This window comes from Jaculus jaculus, chromosome 5 (assembly GCF_020740685.1).
Source record: "Jaculus jaculus isolate mJacJac1 chromosome 5, mJacJac1.mat.Y.cur, whole genome shotgun sequence".
Lineage (NCBI taxonomy): Eukaryota > Metazoa > Chordata > Mammalia > Rodentia > Dipodidae > Jaculus > Jaculus jaculus.
Genome location: NC_059106.1, coordinates 124,721,789 through 124,742,719, shown reverse-complemented (window position 1 = coordinate 124,742,719; position 20,931 = coordinate 124,721,789). Strand labels below are relative to the sequence as shown.

The window sequence follows — 20,931 nt, the reverse complement described above, 5'->3', positions numbered from 1 at the left end:
AGTCATTGTTGATGTCCACAGATGTATACAGCACCCATTTGTGCCCAGACCTCCAGAGGTCAAAACCTAGGATCCTACCTAGCCCCAGAAGTAGACATGAAAGCCAGTTATGTACACACACAGAGAGCAGTGGGGTGAAAGGGAAGGGTGGGAACTAGCTCATAAAACTCATTCATCAGTTCTAAAGAGAAGAGACCAAGACAGAGTAGTGCAGAGACTTCATTTATAGAGCACAGTTATTGTTTACAAAGGATTCTTGCTGACATGATTCATTTTGCTCTCAGAACCATGTAATGCACTTGTCATATTTCACAAGTCAGAAACAGATACTCACTCTGGCCAATGCTTCCTTGATTTAGGGGACAATAGCTTCAGTTTTTCTCCTTTCAGTATGCTTTTCTCAAGGTTTTCTTCTGTGTTCCCTAGAGACAGAGGCTCTTGGGCCCCTTCTCTGCTGTATATTTTCATGAGATTAGCTTATCTGCTCTCAGAGTTTCAACCATCATAGACGATCTGACATCTTCCAAATCTACTACTTACTAAGTTAAGGCGTTTTGCAGGCACTCCAGTAGACACAGCTACTGCCAGATCTTGCACTTTTCAATGAATATGTCAAAAACTTTTATTTTGGCCCTCCTAGCTATGTCTCTGTGTTCCCTAGCTTGTCACACCATTCCACCAAGTAGTCCCATGGTGAAAACCAGGGTCTCCTGAAGCTTTCTGGCTGACCTCAAACAACAGCTTTCTGTATATTGGAGCATGATAAATGCCTGGAAGCTAAATCGGTAGTTACTGGCAGGCTCCAGGCATTTAGAAATAACCAGCAGGGGCTGCTGGTGTGCGGAAGCTAGTGTCCAGCAGAGGGCAGGACTTGCAAAAGGCTGTGGGGCTCTGACTGTGAGTTATTTTTTCTTTACATCCTTACTTTAAATCTTTATGCACATGGTATTTATTTCAAGTTGCTTCAAATCTTTCTGCGAAAGCAAGGAAGATTAAAAACACAAGTTCAAACGATGCTCACAAGAATCCTATACAATCCATCAGTCTCATTTTACACTCACTCACTGGTTTGTCACACATTTATTGGGCACTTTTTCTGGACCAGGCATGGTGCAAGGCGCTGAGATAGAACAATGACTACCATAAGGTCTCTCAAGGAGCTCACAGTCTATGGTAAATTACTGAGTAAACTGAGGCACAGAGTGGTAAGTGACTTACTGAGGTAGAAACAGCGAGGTACTAGAAAGGTGGGACTAGAGCTGGAAGGTGGGCAGGGAACAATGCATGGGGGGTAACCCCGACCGAGGAGCGTGGCTGCGTGCAGAAACACACCACAGAAACCTGCTTGCAGGAAACTTCATGTGATTGCCAATTTCACCATGACCAAATTCACGGCTCCGTGAGCTGATCTGTAACCTGACAGTATTTCTATACTTGCCCCCAAAGTCTTAAGGCAAGCTGCCAATCGACTGAGACACAGTGATACTGTAGGCAGCTGAAAATCAGCAAATACCTGACTCCAATTTTAGAATTGGAAACCATATTAAAATAGTTTAATTAAGTACATGAATTTAAATGTATAGCACATTTGTGACACTTCTACATGTAGAAATTTGAAAAAACTGCTAACCCTCATCCAGAGGATTCTAATAAGTTAGAGATATTAAGGAAATTAGAGCATTTGTTTGTCACTTTCCATATATACATTATTTTGGCTGTACAAGGGTGAAAAGTATGACTTAAGACATATTTCACAAGTAATCTAAATATTTTACAGATATATACAAAGACATCACATATAGTTCTGTGTGTACACCTAGTCAGTGTACAACACTTACAAATTTGCAAACGTGAACCAGTGTAAGGCAATTTCTCTTGTGTAACACAACATGATTCTTTAGGGAAAGGCAGCGTCTATGAGGTCTTTGTCAGACCTGACCATCTATTTTCATGCTATCCCTTGTGATAAAATTATTTCAGGAGACAAGATGTCTTTTTCACTGACAAAGGCAGGGAACAACGATCAAAAGTGGATTCTGAATGTGGTCATCATAATTATCCAGTTACTCAAGTAGGGAGCTCCTCAGATCATACTGGCCCTACTGCTGCTATGAAAGGAGAGTGAGAGCACTTCACGGCGATTTATTGCTGAGAATTAAACCAATGTGGAATTTATCCACATGTGATGTTCTAAGACCTCAGTCCGTTTCTCAGATGCTGTCAGTTCCTCCCGAATGAGCCTTTACTTCACTGAGGCGTTTCTTCTGAAAAGGGACACATGAGAGAGAAATTCTCAGTGGAGGGGAGATTTGGGAGGGGAAAAAGGGCAGGTGGTAGGAAGGGATTATAATCATGGTATATTGTCTATGTGCATAGAAGCTGTTAGTAAAAAGTTGTTAAAAAATGAGAAGGAAAACTTTTTACTTAAAAAAAGATTACGTATTTACTTATTTGCAAGCAAGCATAGAATGAGAGAGAAAAAGAGAAAGGGAAGAGAGAATGGGCATGCCAGGGCCTCTGGATATTACAAACGAACTCTTTTTTTGTTTGTTTGTTTTTGTTTTTGGAGGTAGGGTCTAACTCTAGCTGAGGCTAACCTGGAATTCACTGTGTCTCAGGGTGGCCTTGAACTCACAGTGATCCTCCTACCTCTGCCTCAGCGTACCCTTCCCACCCAAGATGGCTTCAGGGAGTGGCAGACCCAGCTGTGTTCCTGACTTAACTATGACATACACCACGCCTGGCTCTACAGATGAACTCTTAACACATGTGCAACTTTGTGCACCTGGCTTTACTTGGGTACTGGGGAATAGTATCCAAGCCACCAGGCTTTGTAAGCAAGTGCCTTTAACAGCTGAGCCATCTCTCTAGCCCTGAGAGAGAAATTCTGAGTGATGGTTCCAACAGCAGCTGAGCGTGCAATTCAACTACCTCAAAAAATAAAGTCCTGGAGGTAAGAACCTACAATCTCACGTCGATGGCAGAGAGCTGACCTTCTTCAGGCACACAGAATAAACAGGAACTCCAACTGTGGCAAGAAGATTTCCTTGCTCAGCGATGACAGCTGGTGTCCTGCAGGACTACTATAATGTTCTTTTCCCTTTGCAATGGTTAGAGGCCCTGGTGCACCCATTCTCTCTCTGCTTGCAAAATAAAAAAATAAAAATATCTTAAAATTGAAAATATTTTGAGGAATATATATCCCTATTATTATATACACGAAACTATAGAATCTTAAGTTTCTCTAATCACATTGGTATATTTACCTTTCTCGGGGCATTCTGGGTGTTTGCTCTGAGAGGAGGAGGCCTCTACTCCATCAGACATGCTGCCATTTGAGTGGTTCTGCTCCACTTCACATAAATACACGTCAATGGGTCCCTTGGTGCTCCTTATGTGCACCGTTATGGAGTCCTGGCGAGGAGCACACAAACCATCACATGAGCAAGAATACCTGATAGTCATCATGTTTAATTACCAGAATACAGACTGTCAAGGAGCCTTCCCGAAAATCTCAATTCTAGTAGTTTTTTGTTTGTTTTTGACCATGTGATTGAGAAAATTGTGTACTTTGTTACACTGACATGTTGGAACACTGGCTAAGTCCTAGTGAGGGCACATGCTCAATCATGTAGAAATGATATCAGAGCCATCACATGAATGTGTGAGCTCTCAACAGCCTAGCTTTCTTTAGAGGCTGATCTTCCCCAGCGAGGCCAGACTTGAGTCAAGAATCAGTGTTTTTCCATGCTCTTCTAGACAATCTCTGGTTAATATCACACTCCTCTAAACAAACAATGCTAATGAAACCTACTGGAACACACACAAACAAAGAAGAAAGAAAAGAAAGCAAGGAAGAAGAAAAGAAAAAAAAGACAGAAATGGAGAAATAAAAGTAGAAGATGGGAAAGTTAGTAAGAGGATTAGCAAGAATGGGGGTGGAACAAGAGAGGATAGCAGTATGATCAAAATACAATATGTATGTGAAAATGTCATAATGAAGCTCATTAACATGCTAACAGAAAACCAAGCAAACCAGTGTTCTTATGACAAAGGTGAGGGTGTATGCAGACTTTCAGAGCAATGAAGGGGTGCTGAGATTACAGGAAAAGCTGCTCTTTAAAAGAACTGAGAAGAGATTGTCAAAATGCACCTCATATAATTGAAAACATCACAAAAAGAGAAGAACTACTTATAAAGGACTACTAACTATTAACTAGTTCTATTGGTATATAACTAGTTAAGCCTTCACATATATTTCCTCAGGAATAATTACAATAGTTTTCTCTCTAAGAAGTTAGGAAACTGGTTGCTTATATTGAGGTTGAATAAAGTGGTGGTTCTAGTCATGATTTCTTTATCTTTTTCACCAGAACTTGGTTCTCCCCAAGTCTACTCTCTCCCTGCATACAGGTAGGCCTGTGTAGATACCATGGTTCCCTCTTGCCCCACCCCTCTGTATTGTCATTTAAGCAGGCTGGGTGAAATGTGGGACCTCAGGTTTCTGAACCTCCTGTAACACCTCACTTTGCCATGGCTTCCTAGAACACCTTTGAGCTCAGTTGCCAGAGTGCCAAGGCAGGTCTGGTTTGAATGGGGAACCCTAACGCTCAGACTGGCAGCCATCTAAGAGGAATTCATATGTCCCTAAATCATCTATAAAGGGAGAGGTAGTAACTTTCTGGCTTTTCAGGCTAACCTGTCTCTGTCACAACTACTTAACTCTGCTACTTTAGTGTGAAAGCAGACAGAAAGCTGTATCTAAACAAATGGATTTATATGGTTGTATCCCAATACAAATATTTACACAAACAAGTAGAAAGCCAGTGCTGACCAGAAGGCCACTGTGCTAACCCTGAAAGAGGTCCACATTTCTCTCCTGAATCTTTGTGATGCCAGGCCTACGCTATGGCTTCCTATAGAGAACAGCCATCCAAGAGGACAGTGAGCACAGTCTTTGAAGGGACTGAGAGGCCTCTGGCATGATCAACGGCTCTGGTAATTTAGCAATTGCAGTCAAGCAGCTCAGAGCACTGAAACCCAAACCCCATGAATTCCTGCAGCATGGGTTACCATGCCCTAGAGTAAAGCTGCATTCCAAGAGTTTACTTTCTTAACAAGAGAATTTCAACGTTTGTGAAATAACCATCTTAAAAATGTTACTTAGTACTCTATCACACCTTCCAAGGCTCAGGGTCTATTGTGGAAGAGGTGGCAGAAAGAATGTAAGAGCCAAAGGAAGGGTAGGACTCCTTACAACGTGCTCTCCCCAGACACAAAATGGCCTGGATATCTATGACCTCACAGTGCCTGACACTACCTACACAAGACCATCATAAGAGGAGGAAAAGATCGATCATGACATCAAAATAAGACTGATTGAGATAGGGAGAATGGAGTTTCAAAGGGGAATGTGGGGGAAGGGAGGGCATTACCATGGAATATTTTTTATAATCATGTAAGTTGTTAATAAAAAAAAATTGAAAAGGAAAAGTTATATAGGGACTGGAGAGATGGCTTAGTGGTTAAGGCATTTGCCTGCAAAGCCAAAGGACCCAGGTTCGATTTTCCCAGGACCCACATGCATCTAGAGTTTGTTTGCAGCAGCTGAAGGCCCTGAGCACCCATTCTCTCTCTCCATCTGCCTCTTTCTCTCTCTCAAATAAATAAAGTGGGTTTTTTTTTTTTTTTTTGTTTGTTTTTAATGTTACTGGGGGCTGGAGAAATGGCTCAGTGGTTAAAGGAACTTGTTTGCAAAGCCTGAAGGTTCAGGTTCAATTCCCTAGTACCAATGTAAAATCAGATGCATAAAATGGTATGTGCATCTGGAATTTGTTTGCAGTGGCAGGAGATGTGCCCATTCTCTGTGGGGTTTTTTTTTTTTTTTTTTTTTGGTTTTTCAAGGTAGGGTCTCGTTCTAGCCCAGGCTGATCTGGAACTCACTATGTAGTCTCAGGGTGGGTTTGAACTCATGGTGAATCTCCTACGTCTGCCTTCTGAGTGCTGGGATTAAAGGCGTGCAGCACCATGCTCGATGATCTCTCTCAAATGAATAAATAAAAATATTAAAAAAAAAATGTTACTTGGGGCTGGGCATGGTGGTGCTCACCTTTAATCCCAGCACTCGGGAGACAGAGGTAGGAGAATCACCATGAGTTCAAAGCCATCCTGAGACTACATAGTAAGCTCTAGGTCAGCCTGGACTAGAGTGAGATCCTACTTTGAAAAACAAAAATGAACAAAAATGTTACTTGAATAGTTGGAATGTATCTAAATCCAAATCAAACCAGGAGACATAACCAGATCACAATCTGAGTAAGACTGAGGTAAAAGCAAGCTGTCCTTAATGAATTCATCATACACTGTCAGGTAACTTGGTCTCACTTGGGCAGTGGTCTGCTGGGAATGAAAAGAAGGGAAGAGGATGAGACTATTCCTCACTACAGAAATGAAGAGGACTGGGTCAACCAGGCTGTCAGGACTTGATGATTTGTCCCAAGGATGGCCACCTTCCTTGCTTCTGTGCCCATCTCCGGGAAGGCTACAATGAAACCTCACTTGTTGTGCCAGACAGAACACTTAAAATATGTTAAGCATCTTACATAATTAAGCTATTAGATACACAATTGCTATTCAGTTACTATGATTGCAATACATTATATACCCTTAGCCCATTGCCCTCTTTAAATCTTTTGTAAAATGCAGGGCTACCTACTTCTCTGGGAGCTGGAACATCCAGTCTGGTTTCCTCTGGGGCCTTAACTGCGATAACAATCTGTTCATGGAAGGCTTGAATGCTGTGAATATCCTGGTAGGTCACATATGCCAGTGTGAAACTCAGTCAAGGATCTCTAAGCAGGGTGCTACAAAATTACCTTATTATATACATGAAAACAACTATTAGAAGATATGTAAGAAAATACATGTGTATGCATATGTATTACACACACACATAGATATTTTTCAAAGTAAGGTCTCACTCTAATCTAGGCTTACCTGTAATTCACTATGTAGTTTCAGGGTGACTTCAAACTCACAGTGATCTCCTACCTCAGCTTCCCAAGTGCTGAGATTAAAGGTGTGTGCTACCACACCCAACTTACATCTCTCTATATTTTTTGGTAGAGGGGGAGAGGCTAGGTCTTACTTTAGCCTAGACTGACCTGGAACTTACTCTGTAGACCACTCACAGTGATCCAACCACCAGTCTACAAGTGCTGGGATTACAGGCATGAGCCACTATGCCTGGTGTGATAGTTTGAATGTATGTCCCCCATAGACTCAGGTGTTTTAATAAAACTTGTAACTTGGACCTCCAGTAACCTGGCTGTAGGAAGTGTCACTGGGGGTAGAATCTGGAGTCCAGCCCTACGTTGTCACTCAGGGTGGGGAGGGGGAGTGGGTCTGAATTCCCAGCCCAAAGGTATAAAAAGCAGACTGAGCTCTGGGGGTCCTGTTTACTGTAAATTTGTGCTTTGCTGCTTTTCAGTGTTTCTGGCTGCTGATGGTCTCTCTCTCTGCTTGGATTTATGAATGGGAACCAGCTTCTTCTGCCACTGATAGAACTCCCCTGGATCTGTAGCTTGAAATGAATCCCTTCCTCCCCTAAACCATGCCGGGTTTGGATGGTCATCCAGCAACATGGAGCTTTCTGTTAGAGGATCTTTAGCTTTTATGGGATACAAACTCACAATTAAGGAAAGCATTTAGGAATGAAAAATACTTCATAGATAATATTATTTCATATACAAGTCTTAAGAATTTTATGGAGCATTTTATAAGACTTGTAACTCGAAGGATTTCTTTCATCTGAATGCTGATTATGATAACAATTTCTGGAGCAAAATATTAGTAAAGTCAAATCCCTAATACAAACATCTCAGCAAGGTACCTTCTTCACCTGCCCTTATCCTTGTTCCAAAAATCCCAGTGGATGCTTAAAGCCACAGAAGACTGAACATTATATATACCAAGTATTTTCCTATGGCAAACACATAAATGTATTGTAAAGCTTAACTTACAATTAGACACAGTAAGAAACCAACTAATAATAGAACAATTATAACAATATATCACAATGTAAGTTCTTTAAATCAAGAATTGGGGCTCGAGAGATGGCTTAGTGGTTAAGCGCTTGCCTGTGAAGCCTAAGGACCCCAGTTCAAGGCTCGATTCCCCAGGACCCACGTTAGCCAGATGCACAAAGGGGCGCACGCGTCTGGAGTTCGTTTGCAGTGGCTGGAAGCCCTGGTGCGCCCATTCTCTCTCTCTCCCTCTCTCTCCCTCTTTCTCTCTGTGTCTGTAGCTCTCAAATAAATAAATAAAAAATAAGCAAAAAAAAATTTTAAATCAAGAATTGTCAACTTCTATTGTATTGCCTGAAATTTAACTAGCTAAAATTTCTTCACTCCATCCTTCCTTCCTTCTTTCTTTTCAACTAATCTTCCTGGTTGTACTTATCTTAGTTTTCTTTCTAGAAATCTTCCTGTGGGAATACGATTTGACTGCTGTGGAATGGAAAGAAGAGAGAAGCAAGCAGCAGCTCAGAACCAGTGACACCTTGCAAAGGGCACAAGAAGTCAAGCTGTTCACCCAATCTGGGGACTCAAGAGAAGTTGAGCACCAAGGAGGACAAGTCTCTCCTGGTCCCTGATAGGCTGAGCTTGAAAGCAGGACTGACCTCTCAACCCTGGGCTTCTGTGGCTGGGATGGCAGCTTTAGGTACCACTTCAATGGCAGTTCACTCTACTACAGAAATAAACTTCAGTTCACAAATTAGGAGAAACATTATTTTCGCAGAAGTCTTGTTTAAATAGTTTACCATCCTTAAAGTATAGAGATCACAAAAATAAAAATTGCTTTGCTATTTTAAGTGGATGCTTCAACCTGTGCTTGTCACTGCACAACTGAGGATACCATGCCACACAAAGAAATCCTAGCCAGCACGCCTGTCTGAGACCTGAGACTGTACAATGAACTTTTATTTACTTTACCTTTTATTTTGAGGCAGGTCTCACTCTAGCCCATGCTAACTTAGAACTCTCAGCAATCCTACCTTAGCTTTCTGAATGCTGTCTACTTTAACTTTTAAGGGCCTAATTCCACATACCACTGATTATAGTAACTACCTGAACTTTGTGAACAAAATCTCCAAGCTCACTCTACTTATGCAGCCATTTTAAAGGATATCTTTCATTTTCTTTGTCATCTGTTAACTCAAGCAGCTGTTGAGCACAATCTTTGATTAACTCGTCCAGTGCATCTTCCATTGCTGATAAGTCGGAGAGTTCTTCCTGGAGTTTCTTTTGTTGGGGCACTGTTCCAAAATTTTTAAGATCAGATCCTCTATAAAGAAAAACAAATACCATTACTAGATGGGAGACTGAAGAATTAATGCAGTTCTAAATGTGAAAGAGTGCTAGCTACATGTATGCCTCTATTTCCTCTCACATATTCTATGGTTACATTGATCTGTCTGTGTTGTGAGGGGGAGGCACAAGTATATGCTGTGGGTGTGTCTGCAATGTGCAGCGTGGAGGCCAGAGGTCACTGTCAGTGTCTGTTTACTGCTCTCTAACTTCCCTTACTGACACAGGATCCCTCACTGGAACCAGAGCTCACCTACTGGACTAGCCTAGTTCTAGCAAGCCAGCTTGCCTCAAGGAGCTGCCAGTCTCCACATCCTGAGTACTGAGATCACTAGTACACACCACCATGCCAGGCATTTATATGGGCACTGGGCATTGAAATTAAGGTCCTCATGCTTATATGACAAGCACATTGCCCACTGATCCATCTCCCTAGCTACCTTCATTGTTTTGCCGAGACGGGGGTTTTACTATCTCCCCAGTTGGCCTAGAACTCAAAACAATCCTCCGGCCTCAGCTTTCCAACTATTGGGATTTTCCAGATTCAATTCCTTATTGCCTAAGTGTAATAGCATTTCTCTCATGAGTATGTATGCACAGACATGTCTTACCCACAGTCTTAATCTTCAGACCTTCTTTCCAGAGGTCTCTACAACTGCCAGTAAGCCTGACTCCCTACACTAGGTAGTGTCTTACATGCAGCCCACCAGCATTAGCCACATGAGGTACTTGCTGAAAATGCTTCCTCCTCTTCTGCCAGAATCGCTCACTGCAACTGCGGGGGCTGGGGTCCTGAGTGTTTATTACATTGCCCTGTGAAAAACCACCTTCTCAACCTTAACAATTTTTTCCTAATATGAACTGGCATTAAGGAAATACTTTCTTATTCCACTTAACTTTTCCACAATGTCTGAATGTGATCTTATGTCTACAGCTCCTATTTAGTTCTAGCCAGTGAGAAAAATTTAACTATTTAAGAAAACATTATTTTAACAAGAAACATATATTACTTTATTTTATATTCCCGAACACGGCTAATATCTAGCTGGGTTTGTGTATGGAACTGTCACGTAATGAGAAGGGGAAAAGCAAGGCCACACTTGAAACCAACTCACATCCACCGAATATGATTCTTAGATTTCTTTTCCACTAGCTCGATGCCATCTAAGACATTGGTGATATCATACACTCGCCGTTTTCGTACTCCCAATTTTGTGGCAACCTTGTTTAAGTCAAGAATGCCCCCAGGAGCAGATCTGACAAGATCCATAAATTTTCGAGTTAAATAAACCAGTGATACATCAAAACGAGGCCTCTTCACTTTCAGAGCTTCTAGGAAACAAAATAAATACATCTGTAAAATTTAAAGTTAACATTTCTCAGCTTAGTCACTTATTTCTTCCTCATTAGAAAAGGCATGTACAGAAATTCCTATACATGAATCAAATCACATCTATTGAAAACAGTTCTCTAATTGGATAAAAAGGTATATTGGCCTATTCCAGGACTAAGCAAAGGGTTTAGGTTTCAGTAAAGGGGTATTTGAGATACAGAGTCAGTCTCTAGAAGTCTTGTGTCTCTTATCAAAGTGAAAAGTTTATGTTTCTGTCCATAACACTTTTCAGGAATAGTATTAGAAATGATTTCAGAATTATATTCTCCTTGGAGTTTTAAAGAATACTGCAGAACACAAAGGCAGCATTTTTATGAGATTTTTTTTTTTAAAGTGTAGCATAATCCTATTCAGAAAAGTTTTTAAAAGAACTCATCCAACTAGAACACACTTGGAAGTGGTATACACGCATCTATTTTAAAAATCTTCACTATGCTGGGGCTGGGGAGATGGCACAGTGGTTCAAGGTGTTTACTTGCAAAGCCTGCTGGCCTGTGTTCAATTCCTCAGTTCACATGTAAAGGCAGACACACACGTTGGTGTATGCACTGGAGTTTATCTGTAGCAGCAAGAGGTCCTGGCATGTCCATACTCTCAATCTTTCTCGCAAATAAGAATTTTTTTTTTTCAAACTACCAACACAAATTTGTGTGTTATGTGTGTATATATTCATATGTGCACATGCACCTGTGTGTGGGTACACATGCATGTATGTATGTATGTGTTTCTATGGAGGCTAGAGGGTGAAGCTGATGTCTTCCCTGATCACTTCTCCTTCTCATTTATTGAGTCAGGTCTCTCACTTGAACCCTGAGCTGGGTAATTTGGCTAGCTAGTCTAGCTAATAGGGATCCACTTGGCTCCACCTCCTGAGCTCTGGAACTATGGGTGGGCTACATGCACATCTGGCATTTACTTGGGAGCTGGGGATCTAACCTCAGGTCTTCATGCTTGAACAGCAAACACTTTATTGACTAAACCATCTCCCCAGCCCTTATGCCTTTTGGGGTAGGGGGAAATGCAAGAGGTTGAACCCAGGGCTTTGTGTATGCTGGACAAGCACTCTACTGCTGGGCTCGATCTCTTGCCCATGTAATTTTTAAAAGCAAAAATAAGAATGCATTTTGTAACATGATTTTTTTTTTTCTTTTAAGATAGGGTATCACTCTAGCCCATGCTGACCTGGAATTCACTATGTACTCTCAGGGTGGCCTCGAACTCATGAAGATCCTCCAACCTCTGGCCCCCGAAGACTAGAGTTAAAGGTGTGTGCCACCACACCCAGCTTAACATGCTCTTTTAAATATGTACTTTATTTTATTATTTGATTTTAGAGGGGATGGGGACAGAGAGAGGGAGAGAGATTTGGTGTGTCAGGGCTTCAGCCACTGCAATTGAACTTGCATTACCTAGTGGACATGTTGTATCTCCTTTGTGTGTCTGGCTTACATGGGATCTGAAAGTCAAACCTGGGTCCTTAGGCTTTGCAGGCAACTGCTAAGCCATCTCTCCAGCCCTTAACATACTCTTTTAATACTGTGAACATCATGATGTATCAACAAATATATTCCATTATTCTTAATGGATTCATATTTAACTGCATGGAACATTTACTGAGTTATCCCAATACTGAGAATATAGACTAACTTTTTATTATTATTATTTTGCTTTTTTTGGTTTTTCAAGGTCAAGTCTTACTGTAGCCCAGGCTGATCTGGAATTGCTATGTAATCTCAGGCTGGCCTCAAACTCACAGCAATCCTTCTACCTCTGCCTCTGCTAGAATGAAAGGCATGCACCACCAGGCCTGGCTACACATTTTCAGATAAATAAAAAAGTAGTAAAGATTCTTTGCCTTGCTGTAATTTTCTTCTTCTCTCCCGCCCCACACATGCATTTTTTTCGTTTTCTTTTCTTTTCTTTCTATTTTTTTTAGAGGTAGGGTCTTGTTCTTGCAATTCCAGGCTGACCTGGAATTCCCTATGTATTGTGTATGTATTCTCAGGGTGGCCTCAAACTCATGGTGATTTTCCTACCTCTGACTCTAATTTTATATATATATATGTATGTATGTGTGTGTGTGTGTATATATATATGTACACATAAATATATTTATATTTATATATTTGAGACAGGGTCTCTGGTATCCCAGGTTGGCTTCAAACCTGAGGATGATACTGAACTTCTAATCATCCTGCCTCCATCTCCTGGGTGGAGTGCTGGGATTACAAGGATGTGCCACCACTACTGATTTGATGTGGTGCTAGGGACTGAACCCAGAGCTTTGTGCATGCTAAGTGAAACTAAGCAAGCAATCAATCAACTGAGCTACATCCCCAGCTCTAGTCTATATACTATCTTTCCTTTAGGCAAATTCCTTCCAAAATGTGGAATTTAATAAGTAAGAATTCCAAGGTGGTTTTTTTTTTTTTTGGTTTTGGAGGTAGGATCTCACCCAGGCTGATCTGGAATTTACTATGTAGTCTTATGGTGGCCTCAAACTCATGGAAATCCTCCTACCTCGGCTTCCTGAGTGGTGAAATTAAAGGCGTGTGCCACCACACCTGGCTCTCAAGTTCTAATATGTATGCTAAACTGTTGACAGGCTGTGGGCTCTACCAGTTTTATGAAATGTATAAGGGTTTTGTCTCATGTACTAGAATGTAGCCATTCTTATCACCTTTTCCAATCTGACACTTCAAAGAAAGCTCTCATGGGTTACTTTGCAGAGGACAGATTTCATAGATATATACTTTTAAATAACTAGCTGTCAATTTGGTATGGTTTATTTTTTTTCTCCTTTTTCTCTATTCTTATAGCCTCCTGTCAGTAAGCTTCAAAGAGAACCTCTTCCCTCAACTCAAAACCCCACTTTAAATCCCAGAAGTTGCTCATAGTACAACTATGCCCTCTTCTCTGTGATGCCATCACTTAAAAAGTGAGAACTGAATATTTTTAAATTGTAGCAATCCCAACATTAGAAGATTGTATAAAAGAAAAATTTAACTTCAAAAAGCATATATTTAATTCTAATTAACAAGATACATACTGAAAAGTTATTCAAAATTACATAAAATACAATGTTTACTGGGATGGAAAATTGGGGAGGCCCCTAAAGGGAAGATTCTGGGAACAACATAGAAAGATGAAGAGGAGCATTCCCACCACAAGGAGGTGGGCAGAAGAGACACATCAACCAAAGGACAAAGCAGTATTTGAGAGGCAGGTGCATTTAGGGGACCACAGGTTAGCAACAGAATCGACAAAAAACACCAGAGCTGGTCTCTTTTTCCTGGACTGTTACTTTACAGACACTGGTAGCTTATAAACTTAATACAAACTGGGCATGGTGGCACACACCTTTAAACCCAACACTCGGGAGGCAGAGGTAGGAGGATTACATGTGAGTTTGAGGCCACCCTGAGACTACATAATGAATTCTAGGTCAGCCGGGGATAGAGTGAGACCCTACTTTGAAAAAGCAAAAACATCCACAACAAAACAAAAAACCTTAATACAGATGAGTAATATTAGAACTACAAGGAGCCAGATTTCCCCTGTAGGCAATAGCATTACTGGAGAATTTAGGCTGAATATCACCATCTCATTTCTGCCTTAGAAAAAACACACTGGCAGCAGCTTGAAGAGGGTGAGGTAGAAGAACCTATTTGGAAGTCTATTCCACAGTTTCTATCTGGCAGTATCAGCCAGACCCTGAGCCAGAGGCAGTGGTCTTTTACAAGCCGGGTAAGACTCTGGGCTCTAGAGTTACAAGTATGGGACTGAACCCTGACTCTGAACAAGATGCTTGACGTTTACTCACTTATAAATATGGATAACAATCTATTCCTGTGTTTCAAAGTTGTCTGTCATCATTCATGAAAAGAACTTAATACAATATCAGGCACAATACCAGCTCAATGAGTGTTAGGTGTCATTGTCAGATGGTATGAAAGGAAACACCTCAAAGGTCAAACTTGCTGACCAACTACAGGGGAAAATGGGACTAGGGCAGAGAAAGGATTTGTGAGATTTATATCTGGCATCTATGCACTAAAAAATTCAAGAGCCAAATTAAGAGGAAATTGGGGGAGGAGTAATCTATCATCAGGATCCCCTGACACCCTAAACATTAACCACACTAGCACCAAGGCAAGAGTAAAGGGACTGACAGAAAACTAGGCAGGATGGAGACTGTCCTCCTGCCTCGGTGCCCTTAGTGCTGCTGGCAGCAACAAGCAATTGTTCTCACAGGAGGGATTTTGGGAAATGTCCACATCACTTTAAATTCACCAACTGTAATTCTATCATTTGTATGAGGAAGATAAGAGTAGTACAAGTGCATACCAGGGAATGGTAAAATCAGGCCATAGTATCTCCATCATCTCAAAAACCACAATAACATAGGCACCACGCTACGCAACAGAACCTCTTGTCTACCTGATCTTTCAGCAAATGAGGTGCTGTCACCATCAACTCCACCCCTTCTTCCAGCCATCAGTTGGCTCTCCACTAGATAAGTGAGATCACAGGGTATTTTTGATTCTAGCTCTTCAAATGACATTATTTTGTTTCTTTGTTTTTTGAAGCAGAGTCTCATTTGAGCCTAGATTGACCTTGAACTCACTCTGTAGCTCAGCTGACCTTGAACTCAGTGATCCTCCCACTTCAGTCTCCCAAGTGCTAGGATTATAGGCATGGACTACCATGCCCAGCTACTCAAATGACATTATTTCTACACTAGTGAAGAATAAACTGGCATTTATACACATCATTCAACATAATACTTCAGCATTTAAACTTTACATTTCAGCATACAAATAGTACCTTTTAGTTCCGTTCTCATAATTCCATGTACATTTAACATAAATTACTTTAATATGAAGTTTAAACTATAAAATGTAAACCTATATAGGAATTGACTTACTTCTCATGGATACATACTGTACATTTTCTTCTAAATTAATCCGTATCTTTGATGGCTGGAAAAAAAGATATGAACATTTAACTCAGCTTTATAAACAGCAATGCAAATGAATAACATTTTGTTCTATCTGTAACATAAAAGTGCCACCCACTCAAATCTGGAGGTAATGAGCGTGAGAAAATTCTTACACTCCAACAACTGTAGCAGTTAGAGAAAGGAAGGGTGAGGGAGAATGGGAATAGTATGTGAGAATTTACTGCAGACATTCGCACATCGACTGCAACAGGTCCTGAGGATAAAAAGGAAACAAGGGCTGGAGAGATGGCATAGACGTTAAGGCATTTGCCTGCGAAGCCTAAGGACTCAGGTTCAATTCCCCAGTACCCATGCAAGCCAGATGGACAGGCTGCACATGCATCTGGAGTTTGTTTGCAATGGTTGGAGGCCTTGGCATGTCCATTCTGCCTCCTATATGCCCTTTCTCTCTCTCAAATAAATAAATAAATATTTTTGTAACGAAGGAAACATTATCCTGCCCCTAACCCCAAATAATGTGTTTAAAATAAGAAGTATTCAACTTTGCTATGTAAGTTTAAATGGTTCCAAAAGTTTTGCTTACAAACTTTCAGTCATGCATTCCCATTAATGTAAATATAGTAGAATTTTCCTGGGGGCGGGGAAGGGAATGTTTCAACGTAGTGTCTTACTCTAGCCCAGGCTGACCTGGAACACTCTGATGTCCCAGGCTGGCCTTGAACTCACAGCGATTCTCCTACCTATGCCTCTTACTGCTGAGATTAAAGGCATGTGCTATCATGCTGGGCTAACATTCTTTAAATAATGGAAAATGGTAATGCTGTGCATTGAAACTTTGGTATTAGAGAAATATTTTTTCCTAAATTTGTGAAACAACTTGAAAATTAGCAACTCTATTATCAGTCTAATTTTGCCAGGTATTTAGAGGCATAAGCTGGTAGTAACTTTCAACACATTTACAAATTGTTTTTATAACACATAAACAAGACTTTAAGAAGAATTTGTATAAAAGAGACCAATATTAGCCTTCTGCTTAGAGCAAAGTGTCAAGATGCTGTGGGCCTGCACCAGTCAGTGGCCAGGGCCAGCTCTCATCCATGTGATAGTCAAACCTTGGGTTGTGCTCCAAGACGAGCAAGCAAAGGAGTATACTGTATGCACACTGGGCATTGGGAAGGAGGCCAGATGTTGCCCGGATAATAAGCTAAAGACTGGCTTCGTTCTTGCTGTAGGAAATGAAACAAAAGCATGGTCTGTACAGTCATGTGGAGATGACTTGGTTTGGTAGCTGGAAGGGCACCCAACCACGACATCAAGGTCATGCTAAGGAGTCTAGACTTTATGTTTTACTGGAAAACCAGCAGATTTTTGAGCAAAATCACAACAAAATCAAGCTTATGGTTTAGAAATGCAGTGTAATAGGGAGCAATACAGTTAAAGGGCTGCAGATGGGGAGATGCTAGAGGCCAAGGGCAGCTCAGAAGCTCTGTGATACCAGTGTCAAAAATTCTCAGAACAGACAATTTTCTAAACACCTCCAACAAGATGACAGCATCTGGTAACAAGCTGTTTTGAGATGGCATCCTACTGTAAAGTCAGTTCAGGATTCAAAGTATGTGACTCTCCCGGGTGTGCAACCCTGGAGCTGTAGTGCCTCATCCAGGGGTAGATACTGTCTGACTAGCTCTCAACACTGCTAACAGCAAGCAAACATGCAAACATCAGAACTCTGAAGCAGTTCTATAAAAACCAACTAACTGCCAAACAAGTGTGGCTAACTGTCATTGCCTTCCCCCCCCACCCCCACTTTGAGATATGGTCTCAAGTGTCCTAGGCAGACCTAGCACTTACTATGAATATGACCTTGAACTTCTGATCCTTCTATCTCCACCTCCCAAATGTTGGGATTATAGGTGTGTGCAACCACACCTAGTTTATGGAGTGCTGGGATTGAACTCAAGGCTTCAAGCATGCTAGACAGGCAGTCTACCCACTGAGCCACATACCCAGCCCTGTCATTGCTATTTTTACACCTAACTCCTCTCAATCTGAAACAGGAGCTAGTTATTTTAGCAAGACCTTGCTATAATGAAAATTCTACACTTCTCAAACCAATGGGAAACACAGGTAAACAAGTATTCTGAAATGTTACATATGTGACTCAACAGTTCAGGGAAGATAAAACCAGAGACCAGACAGATTAAGAGGTTTCTCTTTCAACCTGAGAGGGCTAGGAAACCACAGCAGAGTCTGTCAGCCAAATGTGAATGTCAGAGATACGCTTTAGCTGAAGGAGACCATCACTGACATTGTAGCACTGGTGGGCTGTGAGGGTCAGGACAATGGCCAGAATGGTACTGCAACAACCCAGAGTTCGTTTGCAGTGGCTGGAGGCCCCGGTGCTCCCATTCTCTCCCTCTCTCTGTCACTCTCAAATAAATAAATAATTAATTTAAAAAAATGAAGAGAAGGGTACTGATGATAATCACTGCCTAGACAGGAGGCTGCAGTTCAGTGTGTAAAAGGGCAACAATGATGGCTAGGATGCCGGCATGGGCACTAGGGCGAGTACTGCATCATTTATTAAGTTAGGTCTCAGAAAGTGGCTGCTTCCTTAAGCAAGCAGACAATGGCTTTGGTTTTGGAAACATGAATTTGAAAATTACGTAGGATGTCTAGTACATAGGTGAAAAGCTCTGGGCTGGATGTATACATTTCAGAGTTATGACACAGTGACTGAAATTACCAGAGTGAATGAGAATATCTAAGACTTTAAGGGATGTATCTTCTAATACTGTTTGCAAAGTTAAGTGGTTTTTCCAGAGAGCAGTTAGCTTTTATCAATCTCTCCAGACGAAACAAGTACAAATGATATCCCTCCAGGGGCTACATCCAAGTGGTCACAGGTGAGGATCTCCACCTGAACAAAATATAGAGAAAGCAGAAAGGAACACTGGATAACACCAACACATCTGGGGGCAATGAAACTCAAAAGGACATGTCAGGCATGGTGGCACAAGCCTTTAATCCCAGCACTTGGCAGAGGTAAGAAGGATCATTGCAAATTTAAGGCCAGTCTGAGAAGACATAGTGAATTCCAGGTCAGCTGGGCTAGAGTGAGACTCTACCCAGGGTGGGAGGGGGAGGTTAAAAAAAGAAAGAAAGAAAGAACTCAAAGGAAGGTCAGATTAGTTCCATTCTAGTGGAACATTCTGAGTTTGATTGTCAAAGACAGAATGGAGAGTTTCCAGCCAAGAATGAGTGGTTAGTAGCGTCAAAACTAGAGATTAGGTGTGAAACAGCTGCTAGAGTCAACAAGACTGTTGGTGACTTTACTTAAAACTTACAAGGATGGAGAGATGGCTTAGCAGTTAAGGTGCTTGCCTGCAAAGCTACGGACTGATGTTCTGCTCTCCAGGTCCCAGTAAGCCAGAGGCACAGTGACACACGTGCACAAGGTCGCACATGTGCTAAAGGGGGTGCACAAGTTTGGAGCACTAGTACAGAGGCTGAAGGCCCTGGTGTGCCAATTCTCTCCCTCTCTCATTAAAAAAAAAAAAAGAAAGAAAGAAAAGAAAAAAAGGCCAGCCTGCGGCTTGCAAGAAACGAAACAAAGAAACAAACAAAAAGAAACTGTCTTACAAGGTGTTTAGAGAAGAGCTGGTGGTAATTTGAGAACACATGGATACAGTGAGCACAAACACCTTAACAGAAATCTGGCTGTGAAGGGAGAAGAGATACAGTAAATGCAGAGGGATAGAAATTAAGGGAGGCTTTTTCTTTTTCTTCTTGGTTTTTTGAGGTAGAGTCTCGCTCTAGCCCAGGCTGGCCTGACACTCAGTGATCCTCCTACCTCAGCCTCCCCAGTACTGGGATTAAAGACTTGCACAACCACGTTTTGAATCAAACAGTTTCCCCGTTTATAACCTAATTACAAGCAAGCCACTTGAAGTCCGTTCTGACAACTGTAAGACAAGAAGGACGATGTCTTAGGACTGCTGCGAGGAGTTAAGTGAGGCAATGCGCATAACATATTTTTGCAGGCAGAGTGGGCATAACGACTTGGGTGATCATTCCTCACTCCCCATGGGAAGATCGCAGCACAGGAGCCGGGAGAATCTGGAAAAGGAAAACACCGCATGTAACCTAGACAGGTACAGAGGGAGCTGGCCTAGAACAGAGACACCCCGTCTCCTCTCGTCAAACAGCACCGGTGACATCTGGGGGACTGGGTGCTGGGTGCATGGGGCGGAGGCGGGCCGAGGGGAGCGCGTGCTCGCCCACGCCACGAGGAGCCACCCTGACCCCACGAGGTGCCGCGGCCAGCGCGCCCACGAGCAGGTGCGGCGGAAGGCGGGAGGCCCGGCTCGCGGCGAGCACGTGACCCGGCGCGGAGGCCCACCCAGGCGACGGTCCCGGGTCCCCCGCGCGCTTACCAGCAGGCTCTCCACGTTGATGGGGTCCCGGCAGCGGCGGCACACCGTCTCCTGGGCCGGGTCCACCAGCAGGCTGGGCAGTCTCCGCGCCGGCCGCTGCTGACTCATGCTGCCCCGCGGGCGGCCCGCGCCCCTCGCGCGCTCTCCCGCCTTCTCCGGCCGGCTCGGCTGCCCTCCTCGCCGGCCCCGTGGCCGCTCGGAGCCGGGAGCTGCCCGCTTAGGCCGTCGTCCCCGCCGGCCGGCCGACGCGCCGCGGCCTCGCTAGCCCGAGCGCTCGGGCCACAGGCGCGCGGTGGGGGACGAGGCTGACCGGCCGCGCTCAGGACCCCGGGCCCGCCATCTTCCCGCATGCGCACTGCGCCGCCTTCCTCCGCGCATGCGCGCCGCCGGCCGCCCGAGCGTTCCCGCGTACTTTTGGTCCTAGGTGGGCCCGGCTCCCGCCCGGTGAAGCCGCCGGGGAAGCGTGGAGATAGGATCCGCGGACAGGAGGACTGGGAAAAAAAAGAAATGCTTGCAGCAGAAATTCCGGGGAAAGGGAGCTGGCCAGCGCCAAGGCAGCGACACAACGCAGCGGGCGCCTGGGAATGGCAGACGCTGAGGACGCGGGTTGTCAGCGCGCACGGATGCTGATTGACTCTTGGACTCCCTTCCTCGGATCTAAAGCGTTCGCCGGTGTGGATGCGTGCTGCGTGCTGATACCCAACCATCGAGGAGCTAGGCTTAATGGTGCATGCCTCTAATCCTTGAATTCTGAAGGCCACGCAAGAAGAT

At 43.0% G+C, this 20,931-nt stretch overlaps 1 protein-coding gene across 6 annotated transcripts; it reads right to left on the bottom strand.

Moving 5' to 3' along the window:
- Positions 1-206: 206 nt before the first annotated feature.
- On the bottom strand, positions 207-20,291 carry E2f6 (E2F transcription factor 6). 6 transcript variants are annotated; one of them, XR_006637226.1, is made up of 9 exons: positions 20,161-20,269; positions 19,652-19,843; positions 15,689-15,743; positions 10,484-10,700; positions 9,190-9,345; positions 6,716-6,830; positions 3,267-3,414; positions 2,966-3,140; positions 207-2,264 (listed from the first exon to the last, which is right to left on the bottom strand). XR_006637226.1 is itself a non-coding variant. In XM_045150504.1 (7 exons), exons 1-7 carry the CDS (start codon positions 20,266-20,268, stop codon positions 2,248-2,250), a joined length of 816 nt encoding a protein of 271 aa, XP_045006439.1. In that variant the 5' UTR covers positions 20,269-20,291; the 3' UTR covers positions 207-2,247. The 6 variants fall into 6 exon arrangements, 1 of the variants encoding a protein (XP_045006439.1); XR_006637227.1 differs by having other exon boundaries at positions 10,484-10,697; XR_006637225.1 differs by having other exon boundaries at positions 19,660-19,843.
- Positions 20,292-20,931: the final 640 nt, after the last annotated feature.